Source organism: Monopterus albus, unplaced genomic scaffold (assembly GCF_001952655.1).
Source record: "Monopterus albus unplaced genomic scaffold, M_albus_1.0 scaffold40.1, whole genome shotgun sequence".
Taxonomy (NCBI): domain Eukaryota; kingdom Metazoa; phylum Chordata; class Actinopteri; order Synbranchiformes; family Synbranchidae; genus Monopterus; species Monopterus albus.
In genome coordinates, this window is record NW_018127920.1 from 4,785,789 (window position 1) to 4,800,904 (window position 15,116).

At 40.3% G+C, this 15,116-nt stretch overlaps 2 protein-coding genes across 2 annotated transcripts in view; one reads left to right on the forward strand and one right to left on the reverse strand.

Annotated features, from left to right (window-relative positions):
- The window catches only part of marveld2b (MARVEL domain containing 2b), a 14,437-nt gene extending 8,621 nt beyond the window's left edge, over nucleotides 1–5,816 (reverse strand). The window contains exons 1-2 of the mRNA XM_020599327.1: nucleotides 5,731–5,816; nucleotides 3,729–4,905 (exon numbers count right to left, since the gene is read on the reverse strand). Coding sequence (XP_020454983.1) covers nucleotides 3,729–4,883 — 1,155 coding nt within the window. The 5' untranslated portion in view covers nucleotides 4,884–4,905; nucleotides 5,731–5,816. The remainder of the gene's footprint in view (nucleotides 1–3,728; nucleotides 4,906–5,730) is intronic.
- An 856-nt stretch (nucleotides 5,817–6,672) lies between these two features.
- Nucleotides 6,673–12,421, forward strand: sdf2l1 (stromal cell-derived factor 2-like 1). Its single transcript, XM_020599153.1, has 3 exons — nucleotides 6,673–6,958; nucleotides 10,509–10,705; nucleotides 10,909–12,421. The coding sequence occupies exons 1-3, from the start codon at nucleotides 6,781–6,783 to the stop codon at nucleotides 11,185–11,187; spliced, it is 654 nt and encodes a 217-aa protein (XP_020454809.1). The 5' UTR covers nucleotides 6,673–6,780; the 3' UTR covers nucleotides 11,188–12,421.
- Nucleotides 12,422–15,116: the final 2,695 nt, after the last annotated feature.

Sequence of the window (15,116 nt, forward strand, 5' to 3'; positions counted from 1 at the left end):
ATATATATATATGTATACACACATACACACAGTATACTGCCATCACTACAATATAATATACGTGTTTTGCATACTTCTTTGTTTTGCTGACAGTTTTATTCACAGGCTTTCTGCAAAATGCCACTCACTTCAAATTCATGCCAACTGATATTGTTGCATCCAGTACATGTCCTACTAGAGCAAATGAAGCGTCAAGAAGCTTTGCGCTGGAGTGAACCAATTGGATGAAAGGCTTCATTGCTTCATGAAGCTTCATCTGCCCATCACTAGCCCCAGCTTTACCACGGTTCCCAATCAGCGTTCACTGTCTTCACCTGTTGCTAATCATCCCCCCGTTTTCAGCCATATATACCACCTCCTTTCCCTCAGTCGCTCGCTAGTCCATTACTCTGTTCATACTTCCCTACCGGTTTGCTTAGTTGCACTCACTATGTCCAGGCGGCCAAGACCAAAGGAGTTTTTCCTGAAGATTTCCCTCGCTCATTTTCAGCCAGCACCTCACCTGAACTCTCAGACGCTGAATAAGACTCCTTCAGCTTTGTGTCTGTACTTACCTGCTATCCACGCTGCTGCCTGGCTAGCACCTGAAACAGTTTCACTCAGCTTACCTGAAATATCTGATGCTGAGTAAGACTCCTCCCGCTCTGTGTCTGTACTTACCTGTTATCCACGCTGCTGCCTGGCTAGTACCTGAGACTGCTACAGCCAATCTGAACTCCTTGTAGCTGACTCAATACCTTCCAGGTCTGTATCAGTACTTACTGTTATCTAGTGATGGCAAAATGAAGCCTTCAAGCCTTCCAGAGAATTGGTTCGCAAAAGGGTTCGTGCACACACAAACCCCCCTGCTGGTCAAAGACTGTAAGACAGGCAAATGTGTTATAGTCATTTCAACTGTATGTGATACACTCAAAGCGGTCTTGCCACAGTTTGGGCATGGGAATGATAATCGCCATTTAACAGAATTTTCCTCTTATGAGCACAAGAGAGCCCATTCAAACTATGTGTTTTTGTCTCCCCTTATTAACGTGCTTGTTTGTAAATATTGTGCGTACGTTTCTTGGCTGATAAACTCTAATCAAAGTTCCGTGGTAGTAGTACACATACCAAAGTGAACCTCCTCCTTTACATCAATAGTTGAAAATGTCATAATAATGACAGCGGACAATTATGTTTTCAAACTGTGGCAGCGTTAACAAGGAAGAGGAACGTGAATGTGTTTGTAAACAGAGATGGGCAGTGAAGGTGCTTGTGCAACTGATGTAGGGGGGCACTTCATTCATTTCTATTCATTTTTATGTAAAAACTATTTGATAGTTTAAACTATTAAAAACTATATAAAAACAGTTGTTGGGGTTTAAGCAATTCCTCTTGTTGGAAATACATAACTCACAAACTCTCACAACTCCAACACTACCCAAGAATTGTGTGGAGATTCCTTGGGCTTTATATCTGTCAATACATTGCAACAAAATTCGAACCACTTCCTGAACCACTACACGCAGTGAGGCTTCAAACGTCATCAATGACGTCACTCATCGTAAACAATACAATCCTCAGTACGTGCTTCACTAAACACTTCCTGGATTTCTCGACACACTCTTCAGCACAGTATGTCCCATCACTGCTGTTATCCACACCATGACCTGGCTAGCTCCTGTAATTGCCACATTCAACTTACCTGAACTCCTTGAAGCTGAGTAAGTCCCCTCCAGCTCTGTCAGTACTCACCTGTGATCCATGACCTGACTAGCTCCTGTGTCTGTCACACTCAACTCACCTGCACTCTCAAGCATGCAGACCACTCCAGCCCTGCAACCACAACCCAACTGAAGCTCCTGAAGCTCCAGGTATTTCCCCTATTGCGGGAGTAATTATGCGAGTAATATTCTTGTCCTCGATTTCTTGATCTCTTGAATACTATATTTTGTCTTGTTCTTAGGTATTTTGATTTGTTCTCAGGTATTAATTGTGGGAGGATCATTCCTGTTCTTGATTGTCTCTCAAATACTATATTCTGTTTAGTTTTAGGTACTTTGGAATTTGTTACTCAAGATATATGTGTGGTGTTTGTTCTTATGGCGTTTTGTTGCTGCTCTCTGTTGCTGCTGGAACACAGGAATTTCCCCATTGTGGGATCAATAAAGTCCGACCTACCTACCTAACCAAGCCAGCTCCAGTCCAGCAGCCACTACCCACCTGCAAGCTGTAGCCACATTTAGCTATCATTCAAAGTTTGTTGCTTGTAGAGTTATCCAGGCATCTCCATTGCAAACTATTCAGGGTGGTCTGTCTTTGGCAAGGGGGAGGAGGACTCTCACGACGACTGACCTGTGGAGTAGTCGTACTCTTCAGCCTTACATGAGCCTCACAGCCCATTATGTTGATGCAGAATGGAAACTGCGAAGTGTTTGTCTTCAGACATGTTATTTTCCTGACGATCATACTGGGGAAGTAATTGGTCAAGGGCTTAAAGATGTGCTGGCTTCTTATCAAACATTTACTGTTAATAATGCTTCTGGTGTAAATGTGCTTAATTTTTGAGTTGACTAATTGGTTAAAATCATTGGTCATTGATTTAAAATGGTTATTTTCTTACTCTGTATTAAGAAGAATTCAATATTTACTTTCATATTTAATTCAGCTGCAAAGACATTTCATTAGACAATTTGTTTTACATTTATTTACACCTTGTTGTCCAATTTATGTATGGCATGCACACTAAAATACAATGTTTCTTAAACTGATGGTTTTTCAAGTTACGTAAGAAGAGAATGTTACTTCAGTCATGTTGTTGTACTTGTGTTTAAGTTGGCTAGTTACACATAAAAAAAAAAATCGAAATCGTGAATCGGTCACATTTTATGAAAAAACCTAGATTTTTATTTTTTGCCATATCGCCCAGCCCTAGTTCTCAGGGATTAATTGTGGGAGGATCATTCCTGTTCTTGATTGTCTCTCAAATACTATATTCTGTTTAGTTTTAGGTACTTTGGAATTTGTTACTCAAGATATATGTGTGGTGTTTGTTCTTATGGCGTTTTGTTGCTGCTCTCTGTTGCTGCTGGAACACAGGAATTTCCCCATTGTGGGATCAATAAAGTCCGACCTACCTACCTAACCAAGCCAGCTCCAGTCCAGCTGCCACTACCCACCTGCAAGCTGTAGCCACATTTAGCTATCATTCAAAGTTTGTTGCTTGTAGAGTTATCCAGGCATCTCCATTGCAAACTATTCAGGGTGGTCTGTCTTTGGCAAGGGGGAGGAGGACTCTCGACTCGACGTACTCCAGTTGCAACTCAGTTCACATCAACAGTAAATGCAAATAACTTTTGCCTTGTCAAGAGAATGATTTGGCAGGGCTTTGAAGCTAAACTTACCATTCACTTACATCACACGATGTGCATGTGTTAATGCGTTATTATTGCATTAACTTTGACAGCCCTAATAAAAAGAAAACCAATTTACCACAACCTTAAATTCTGTTAACATTTACATCAGTAAATAAAAATGTGGAAAAGCATTTTTCAACACTTGATGGTATTGAACTAATTCAATCAATGTCATAAAAGTATAAAAGTTAGATACGCAGCACTAGTCCTGACTGCAGCCTTATCCACTGTTCAGGAGAGGCCCTTATGTCAATATAAAGGTCTTCACAAATATAGAAATACAAGTGTGTGTGTGTGTGTGTGTGTGTGTGTGTGTGTGTGTGTGTGTGGTCAGACCTCCTGTTCCAGCGCCTCCCTCCTCATCCTGGCTGCTTCATGCCTCCACAGCTTCAGACACACTCCTGCACCGATCAAGTAGAGTACCATGTTGATGAAAAGGAAAACAATGGCTGCTGTCTGGCCAGCCTCAGTGCGACAGAATGCCCCATTTACTCCATTATTGAAGACAGGTAGGTAGCACAGTCCCCCTCGAACGGTGTCCCTCACATACACTACCCCTGCTGCTAAGTAAAGCGCTGCCAAGGCCACGTTGATGGAACATTCTGTGAGTGGCCACCAATTAGAGTTTAGAAGTATTTCTCTGTAGTACATGGTCATTCCAAGGATGACCAAAATAACGGTCACTATCCATGCAAGGCCAGCCACCACCAGAACAAAAGGAGTCTTGGGGCCCGTGTAGTAACCATATCCATATGCAGAGGCACCTCCACCAAGCCCCCCAAACAGTTGTGGCTGGGAGTATCCAAACATATTGAACCACTCGTTGTCCTTATGAACATAAGCACAGACACAAGCAAACACAGCAGCTCCAAGAAGTAGCTCCGCACAGCCCAGGATCCTCAGCAGGCCAGCCCAGGACTTCATGTAGCTGTAGCGCTGGTGGTACTCCTGCACCTGTTCCGCATAAGTCAGGGATGAGAGATTGGTGGGGACTGCGGATGCAGAGTCGAGGGCTTCAGCACCCAGGAGAAGCGCGTCACGCTCCTTCTGAGAGGTGTAACTACCCCCAGAGCCGCCATAGGGATCTCGATAGGAGCCGAGAAGGGACGGAGATGGAGGAGCAGAGTGTGGGGGTGAGCAGGGAACTCCCGTTGTAGTGTGGCTATTGCTGGCACGATTACTGCTATTGCGACGGAAGAAATTCTTGACAGAGTCAGGAATGAAGCGGTGGACCGGCTTAATATCCATGGCTTCACAGTCACCCTCCATTGGCCCATCATCAGCCATCAACAGCCCAACGGGTGGCTGTTCAGGTAATGGGGGCGGGGGAAGGGGGTCCAAACTGATGGCTGGCACTGTTCCATACAAGGGCGCCGGGGGCACAGGGAAATCTGGTTCACGCCGTAAAGAACCCAAAGGTACCTGGTCATAGTGTGGGATCTCCCGCACCCTGTCGAACCAGGTGCTAGAACCAACTCCTCCTGAAGACATCAGGACCTGAACTCTGTGCTCACTACAGAGAGAAACATGAAGGATTAAAACAGTATGCTGCCACCAGATGCCCCTACAGTAGGTTTATTCCAAATCTTTATATTTGTTGTTTATGTTATTTTATTAAGAGCTTTGTCTTAATTTGTAGTTATTTTACATAACGGGATACTGCTCAAGGTCCCCAAGAGACAGGGTTGCTGCTGGGTAGGGTGGCCATCTGTCTCCCTACAGTTTATTTAAGGTGGCAGTCCGGCCCAGTGAGGCCATGCTCTGGAGCTGTCCTGAAATTGTGATGTCTTGGAATGCTAATAGAGAGAGTATATTTTAGATTTTTTCATTGTGTATTCTTTAGTATCTGAGCCCGGACCGAACCAGGCAGATAAAGGTGGTGGCAGCGTAATATAAAGAACGTTGATATCAGGTTTATTGAACTAATATCAGTGAAGTCTTAGGCTGATGTTCTGAAAGTCACCGTCACTGTGCTTACTTTGTTAGAGGCTACGAAATCTTCTGGTAACTTCAGGCACAGATAGAAATAAAGCTCCCGAGTTTTAGGTTTCATCAGCTCAGCAGAAGCCACATTTAAGTTAGTTATTAGCGAGTTAAACAACTTGTCCAAACATCTGGGTAAAGTCCTGAAATATTAGCATGAAGTAGCCCACCGCTTTAGCACTAGTAGAAAACAAGTAGCCTATCTCTGCTTGAATTTCCACACAAAAAAGTTTTAAAATGACTACAATAGGTTAAAGAGAAACGACGTGTTTTATTGGTAACATTAAATCTAGGTTTATTTTTGTCATTAAAAGCGAAAATGAATAACATATTCAATATCTGGACGCTGACTTACCTGCTTACAATTCTCCGTGTTTTTGCTCAGTGAAACAGGTACCAGCAGTCACCGTCTGTTCCGCCTGGCATTCTCGTACTGATCCCAAGTCAGCCAACAATTGAGTTCCAGTTGAATTAGCAATAGAAAACTGATCCCAGCCGCAGTGAAACTCACCTGGCTAGTCTGACCAGCCTACGATGTGTTCGCTGCCTTTTCCCACATCAGACATTCCGAATTTTAAAAAAGGGTGCGTTCATTAAATTTGTTTTATTATGGGCCGATATGAATACATGAGTATTTTTTAATTCCTTGAACATTTGGCCTTTTTATGATTTAAAACATGCTCCAAATATGTGAATGAACTGAATATAGTATATGTTTGTTTTGTATTTGATGTGGGTCAGATGAGGGGTCTGACTGTTTAAAAGAATTTCAAAAAATGAAAGGGGATTAGTATTGTTTTATTATGCTGTTTTCTGTTAAAAAAAAAAAACACTTTGTGACCCCAAACCAGCTAGTGTACCTGTTTCTCTTTACATAGCTAGTTGCCTACATTTGGTCATCTTGAAAAGTCTGCATTTGGATAAGAGTGATCCACTCCAATATAGCTTTGAAAAACCAGCACAAAGGCAATATGGATTACCAGATCCTGAATAGCAATACATGAGATTTCCAAATTCGGAGCTTCTGAATAACTGGCCCCTGGAAATGAACACTACCCATGGTGTGTAGACTTGCATTTCTGTTTGTTCGTGTAGCTGGACTTTTACTATGTCAGGTGTGATAGAAACTGACTACAAAAATGTGCAAAATGACAAAAAGATGAAAATATGCAAAATGAGTAGCAAGAGATGAAAAACAACTAAATTAAATATTACATTCATTAATATGACCTCCCGTTTCCGGTTTGTCACTGTAAATTAACGCACCAATCACACGTCGTTATGTGCTTCCGCATTTTCGGACTTGTCAAGCTATGATTGGTTGAATACAACAGTAAGTTTGAAAGAGACTGTAATTGCTGTTCATCCTCACTGTGTCTGCAGGTAATCAGACTAGAGACAAAAAATGCAGATAACTCTTACTGTCTACGCCTTTATTATATCCGTACTATTTCTGCTGCTGTGGTCAAACTGTGAAGGAAGAGAGTCAGAGCTCAACTATGTAACCTGCGGCTCGCTGGTAAAACTACTCAACACCAGACACAACGTCCGCCTGCATTCCCACGATGTCAAATACGGTTCAGGTAAGTTCTTAATACGATGTAAGTAACCATACATACATTCAGATGCATGTAGCGTTTTTACCGTATGCCTATTTTAGCGTTAACTTAAAACTGTTTAAAGCTGCATTGCTTATCTGCATACATTCATGAACTACAAAACGTACCAATACCTCTGCATTTTTGACTTAGTAGTGGATTTGGTACGTAGAAATTTTAGTAATAGCCCTTTACTTTTGTAAAACGTTAACCTGTTTATACTGTAGGCCTATCATGACACCCACTACAACCGCCGTCCGCCGTCTGTTGTGATGCAGGAGATGAATAACTGGAAATGTCATCGACACAAAGGTTGTTTCCCTGTTTGTGGTACGCCGAAATTAAGAAGATGTTCTATTCATTTGTGAAATATCTTAAGTCATCTCGTAGGCGAAGTTGCTTTTACCCGTCAAGCAGACAAACATGAAATTCCCATTTCTGTCAATTTAGTTTGGCCCTGTGTTTTCATGATGCATGATAGCGTTATGTAGTAACCTATTATCAGATAATTGACCGGTTAATATAGGTTCATGCAATGAAATGTGTCAGCTATATGGATGTCTGTATTTCACCTGTACCTTCTCGTTAAAACACAAAGTTGAACACATTTCACGTTTTGCGTGTTCTTTTATACCCGTGTCAATTGAACGAAATTGTGATCCATCAGACTTCCGGTCAGACTATTCAAAGTAAAGCCAATAGAGGATGTGAAGTTGTCATCACGTGTTGAATCTTGGGCAAATGCTTAAGGCTCATTATCCATCATAGAGATGTACACTACATTAAGGATGGGCAATGATGTTTGAATATTCAGATATCCATTGAATAAAAAAAGAAAATCTAATGTCATCAGATATGGTTTTGTCTTTAAAAGCAAAGTGCTGCTGTTTTCCCCGGCTTTCACCAGCACCTGGAAATAATGTGATAATGAAGGCTGTATAGCATTTTATTACAGTGCCAAATACAAACTGCAGAAACATGCAGAGACTACAGCCATCAAAAAGTTATGCATGGAACTTCAAGAAAATAAACAAAAATGAGGTGCAGTGCAAACTCTGTTAAGATAAGTTAGCATATCATAAATCGACATCAACTATGCAAAGCCATTTGAAGGTAGATCAACGGTCATTGGCTAGATTTGTCACTTGGAGAGATAAGTTTGATCATCAACATACAGAGCAAATAATAGCCCTCATCACAAAAATGATAGCAAAGGACATGCCATCTATTAGCTTTGTCGAGGGGAAGGGTTTTTGAAGTTTGATGGCATTTGTTCAGCTGGGGTATATGGTCCCATCAAGAAAAATGGTCATGGGATGGGATAAACTGTATGATGATAATGCATATGAGCTGCACAGTCATTTGATAAGTGTTGAAAAGGTGTCTCTGACCATGGATGCGTGGACAGTCCTTACAACTGAATCATATGTTGCCATTATATAAGAAACTGGAAAATACAGAATGCTGTTCTTCAGATTAAAGCAATGCCAGAGCGGTATACTGCTGAAAACCCAGCAAATGTGCTTTCCACTGTAGTGGAACACTGGGAATACCTTCACATTTTCTCTATAAATTTAATAGGCTAGTCAACTAAGAATGCTCAAACATATTTCTGATGTTACAAGATCATGATAACGTGTAGGTTCTAAAGAAACTACTGTATTTTATGGAACACTAAATAGCTCACATTGTATCTGGTTAGCCTTGCCACGTCGCATTTTCCAGCTGCCACAAACACTGTTTTTGATGGCGTTACAAGCTAAAATGCTGTCAGAAATGGAATTGAATTGCTTGTATCAGCACTGCAAAAAGCTGCATTTTAAATGCGGCGTTGGTATTTACTGGAAGGTCAAGAGTATTTCTGGCATGACTGAATTATATGATGTGCTACTTTGGAACAGCTGTGACATAGCTGCCTTTAGGCTACGTATTCTTTGAAAAATGTTCTATTCATATGTGACTCCCCTGTGCTGTGATTATAATTATGATATGATAATAACAAAAGGAGAATTTAGTAACAATTAGTTGATCCTTCTATTTTACATTCCTCTTTACTTTTGTAGCTCATTTTCCATATAAGCCTATGCATCTGCTCAACTCTTGGTCATGTGTTTATAGCTATTACCACTACTATTATTGTCATTTGCTCCATTTTCCCTGCATCTTCTTCTGTTATCATTTATTTACTGCAGCAAATACCTAAGTTCAACTAAGGAATCATTAGCCTCTACCTGTTTTACTGCCACCATTTTGAAAGGAAATCAGGTTGACTTACTGCATCATTTCTGGCCGGTTTTGTCAACTTGCCACTTGGGAAGCTCTACTGTTTTCAGTGGTTTATAGGTTTTACCTTACCTGTCTGACCAGTAAAGCTGTAGATAGTTATTCACATTCTTAAATCTGTTTTACATTTGGTAACGCCTACTAATGGTGGTCATAAGAGAAGTGCACATTTATACAGAGAGTGCCTGAAAGTGATACAGGAACAGCCTGAATGCAAATGAATCTCCAGTGTTTCTGAGTCACACAGGAAGAGACAGACAATTGATATTTGAACCCTCCAAAATGCATGTGTAAAAATAACATTCTACAGATAACTAAAACACACATGTACTTGCAGTTAATAAAACTAGCATCTACACATTATATTTATGTAATAGATTAGGTATAGGCTAATTAAGTTAGACAAGTTAGACATGATGAAATTGGATACAATGTATCACACACCTCTGTTAAGCAGGTCATCTGTGGTGCAGGAGAACAAGTTTGCTAAGTTCTCTTAGTATACTTTCATATGTGGTGTGATAGTACTGCAGGTTCTGTATTAGCACTATGGTGTACATGCATGTTGGCATCCAAAGTGAGATGGCTGAATTTAGAATAATCAGAATTTAATTCATTTAAATGAGAAAAGTCACAAAACCCCAACTCTATCTTTATTTATTTATCTTTATTTCCTTTACTGCTACTGCAAATGGGTCACATTATTTTTTCACCTTTAAGCTAATTCTAATGCAGTGTGAATCAGCAAAGGCCCCTTATTTTTTTAAATCAAATTTTATGAGCTTTGTTAGGCATATTTCCATTAACAATAACAGACCACATTTTTGCAAGATTTTGAACTTAAGTGAAACTTACAAGTAACAACCCTTCACTTGTATCCTTACAAACTTTTTAATAGAGTCCCTGTGATAATGTGTTATTCACTTCTCTTTATGAATGTTCTTGATGTACATCATCTACCAACTGCAGAATATCTTTGATCATAATTTAGTTTCATTTTCAGCAAATATACTATTATTTCATCCCTATTTACATATTCACATATTATAAATAGGCTATGCAGTATATTGTTTATTTCAGAATCATTTAATGTATTCATTGCCATCAGGATGAAAAGAGAATTTCAACATATGTATCAAAAAATGCTTCCAAGGGAATCACAAACCTTTAAGTCTCCAGGAAATGAATGCAGGTCAGTGTAGTTTCCTTACCAGGGATTAAAACAAATGTGTGCCTGTGTGTGTGCATGTAGGCAGTGGACAGCAGTCTGTAACAGGAGTTGAGAACGCAGACGATGCCAACAGTTACTGGCAAATTCGTGGGAAGCCCGGCCGTCCGTGTCAGCGTGGGGCAGCCGTCAAGTGTGGTCAGGCCGTCCGCATCACACACATGAAGACTGGCCGAAATCTACACACACACCACTTCAGCTCACCCCTGTCTAATAACCAGGTCAGACAGTAGTGCACACACTCACAGTTATGTATCTACACATGTATTCTTAATCATTTTTGACAACAATGGATGTCTATGTCATTGAGGAATAAGATGTATCACATAAAATCCTAAGAGAGTATGGACCCCCAGCAGATCTATCTGTCCTTTGCTGTAGTAATCTTATATTTTTTTTCTCTGCCTACATGTGTGATCTACAGGAGGTCAGCGCCTTTGGAGAGAATGGTGAAGGTGATGACCTGGATGTGTGGACAGTGCAGTGTGACAGCATCCACTGGGAGCGTGATGAAGCCGTGCGGTTCAAACATGTGGGCACTGATGTCTTCCTGAGTGTGACAGGAGAGCAGTATGGTCACCCCATCCGTGGCCAGCATGAGGTGCATGGCATGAGTTCTCCCAGCCAACACAACTGGTGGCGTGCCATGGAGGGTGTCTTCATCCAGCCCAGCCAGGAGCCATTGCGCCACGATGAGCTCTGACATCATCACTAGGAGACACAAAATATGGATATGTGTGTGTGTACAGTCTGGATTCCTGTGGTTTTATAGCTCACTTGGACCCAATGACACCACGCGTGAATGATGTAGAATATTTAAGTGATGTCTCGTCTCTGTAAATATGAAGAACTCAGGGTGTTCTGAGACGAGGGGGATCCTTTTTTCCAAATAGTCTGAATGTGATTTAGAACTACTGAATATAGTGTAGCCATATTGCCAATATTCTTAAGGGAGAAAATGAAAGAGTGGATTACCAATTGGACTTGGCACCTAACCTGAAATTCCCCAAATCAATGTAATTTAATTTTATTCAGAAATATACACATCTAATGAAGAACCTTTTTTGAAATGTTGAAAGGCCTCATGTCAAATAAAATGTGTGTATGAATTGTCTTAAAACATGTTTTCACTTTGTCATTGTGGGTTATGGAGTGTAGTCTGGTGGGCAAAACTGTCATTTTTGCCCATTTAAAATGAAAATGTACAACAAAAAGTGTGCAACAAGTGGAGGGGTCTGAATACTTTCAGGGGGAGGCTGGTATATATATATATACTCATGTTGTGGAGATTGTTTTTATATACTCATGTTGTGGAGATTGTTTTTCTATGCTTGTTGAAACCAAATTTGGTAATTGTGGAGACCCTCCTTCCTCATGGGAATGACATGCTGCTCCCCATAACATATGGTAAATCATTGATTTCTGCTTCTCAAACTTACAGTAAGACACATTCAGGTCCTCCAGTTGATGGCCTTCCACAGTAGGGGAGGATGGTTTCCTGTAGCTAGTGATGATTTTTAGGCTTCACACAGATGAGGGGTCGCTGGCTGAAATCTGGGTTTTCAGCTTTTCCGAGTAGCTCCTCTTTGCTATTCTGATCTCCCTTGTCAATGTGTTCAACATCAAAGCTGTAACAAAATCATCATTCTGGCATTTTAAAAAGAGCTAAAATGAGAAACTTTGTCGAAGCAGGATTTAGAAAAGCTCATTGATGCTTTTGTTTTTAGTGTAATGCACTCCTGATTGGCCTCCCGGATAAGACCATCAAACAGTTGCAACTCATTCAAAAAGCTGCTACCACAATACTGACAGACACCAAGAAAAGAGAACACATCACTCCAGTTTTATCCATCTATGTGCATTGTTAAGCACTTTGAATTGCCTTTGTGTATGAAAATGTGCTATATAAATAAAATTGCCTTGCCCTATCATTTGTTCAAAACAATGAGAAATTGCCTATATGATGTACACAATTAACTGCATCATGTGGAACAAGTAGTTTAGAGAATTTTGTTTCTGATCTGAGCAATGAATGAGAGCGACTGAATCAAACTGTAAACCTGTAGACCTAAGTGAAGTTTTGAGCACTAACCCTGGTCCTTTGATCATCATCAGTAAGAACTGAAATGACTGCAACTCAGAATTTATGTTCTACTACAAAATCTTTACCTGCTGCTATAGTAGCCTCTAACTGACAAACAAAAAGGGGTTGTTGCTCAAAGGGACTAGAATTACTCTACATGCACACATTAGTCAGGAGCTCTGGGCAGCATTCAAAGTCTGAATTCTCTCATTAGGGTGTCCTGTGGAGTTTTGTTGTAAAAAAAAACAGAAGCTGTATTTACATTCAGTATTATTCATCAAAATACAGTACGAGTACTTAGATTGCATTATACTTTAAAATGCTTTAACTAGCTTGCAAACAAGTTATGTTTATTTTTTCAGAGTGGTTGCATTTCATATTTCACTGGTAGTTTGACTTTATTCAGTTTTGCAAACATCGTCATCTACAGTATAATTATGGCCAAATAATGATGATGGGAACCGGTAATAGTGTTCCTAAGTCAGTTTTCTGGCCATGTGGAGCTTTTGATAATATTAGCAAATAGCATTATACTTAGTATGGTGTCCTACGTTTTCTTCTACAACAACATTATTTTCAGGTAAACATTTTCTCTGTGTTTGTTAAAGTTTGTGCATAATGTGTGCAGCCAAAACTTTTCAAGAGGACTATGTGTACTATTTTATTGGCATAGCTTTAATTAAGATTTTTTTTTAATTAATAGATTAAATACATATGGATCTTGCATTAGTAAAAATGCATTTCATAAAGACTTTGAGTTAATTGCTTTAAAGCATGAGATAACTGAGAAAATCCAGCGCTGCGGGCAGCAGTTGGCTGCTATGTACCTTCTTGTCCAGCGGGTGGCGCAAAATTACCATGAAACAAAAACAATCAGATCAGTCAAAGTGTTTATTCAATCAAAGTGTTTGTCATATGCACAGTAAGGAAACATGTTTCCCTGCAAAATGAAATTCTTCCTTTGCTGTCCGCAATGAATGCCAAACAATATAAAGTCTAAATATAAAATAGATTAATAATAATACAAAATAAAGGCAATTTTAAAAACAGCAAGTGAAAAATATAACAAAAATATATTAAGAATATATGCTACATCAGCTGTATGTGCAACAGTCAGCAATGAATGTGCAATTATACATTTGCAAACTGAGAATGTAAACAACCAGGTGCAGTTACATGAAGTAATACCTGATTATAAACTCCTGTCAGCTGTTTAGGAGTCTGATGGCAGTGGGACAGAAAGAGTTCTTAAGTCTACAAGTCCTGCATTTCACACAGATAGTGCACCATCATAATAGGCTAAAGAAGTAGGAACCCAGTAAAAATCCAGTGAACATACACGACTCAAAGTAAACACTATGCAGACTGCATCATAAACATTAGATCATCCAGTCCAGCTCTGAAAGCCTTGTAGAAGTGAAATGTGAGTAAGAGTCAACTTGGATACCGAAATTACAAGTATGTTAGATTCTATACATACAATCAATCGTACTTTAGTAGGCCTTTACTGTTATAGTCAAAATAGAACTAGGGTACTGTGACTACTACTACTACTACTTCTTCTTCTACTTTCAGCTGTTCCCATTAGGGGTTGCCACAGCAAAACATCTCTTTCCACCTAACTCTATCCTCGGCATCCTCTACTCTCACCCCAATTAACTTCATGTCCTCTTTCAGCACATCCATATATCTCCTCTTTGGCCTTCCTCTTGACCTCTTGCCTGGCAGCTCCATCTCCAACATCCTTCTACCAATATAACCACTATCCCTCCTCTGCACATGTCCAAACCATCTCAATCTGGCCTCTCTGACCTTGTCCCCAAAACAGCCGACCTGAGCTGTCCCTCTGATGTGCTCATTCCTAATCCTGTCCATCCTGGTCCCTCCTAAAGAGAACCTCAACATCCTCATCTCAGAATCAGAATCAGCTTTATTGGCCAGGTGTGACGAACACACGAGGAATTTGACTCTGGTACATCAGCTCTCAATGTGCAAACAGTAAACCAGCATAAGGCTGTGTAATATAACAAAAATAAGCAGTATTAACAGCAACAAACAGTGCAAACAATGCAGAATAAGCAGTACATAAAAGACGGTAAACAATGCAGATGGACAAAGGAATGTTCATTGAAATGAGATAAATAGGGATAAAAACAGAGTACTTAAAAATAGACCTGTATGAATCTGTACGAGGTATATTTACAGGTGTTGCACTGAGGGTTATTGTTCAGTCATACTGTTGTTGGTTAAGTGTTAATCATAGTGACAGCCTGGGGGGAAGAAACTGTCCTTGTCCCTGGTTGTCTTGGTGCACAGTGACCTGTAACGCCATCCAGAGGGGAGCAGTTCAAACAGATTGTGTCCGGGGTGTGAGGGGTCTGCAGTGATCCTCTCTGCCCTCCTTTTGACCCATGAGGTGTACAGGTCCTCCATGGAGGGCAGGCTCACACCAATGACCTTTTCTGCAGTCCTGATTGTCCACTGAAGTCTGTACTTGTCCTGTTTGGTTGCTGAGCCAAACCAGACAGTGATGGAGGTGCAGAGAACAG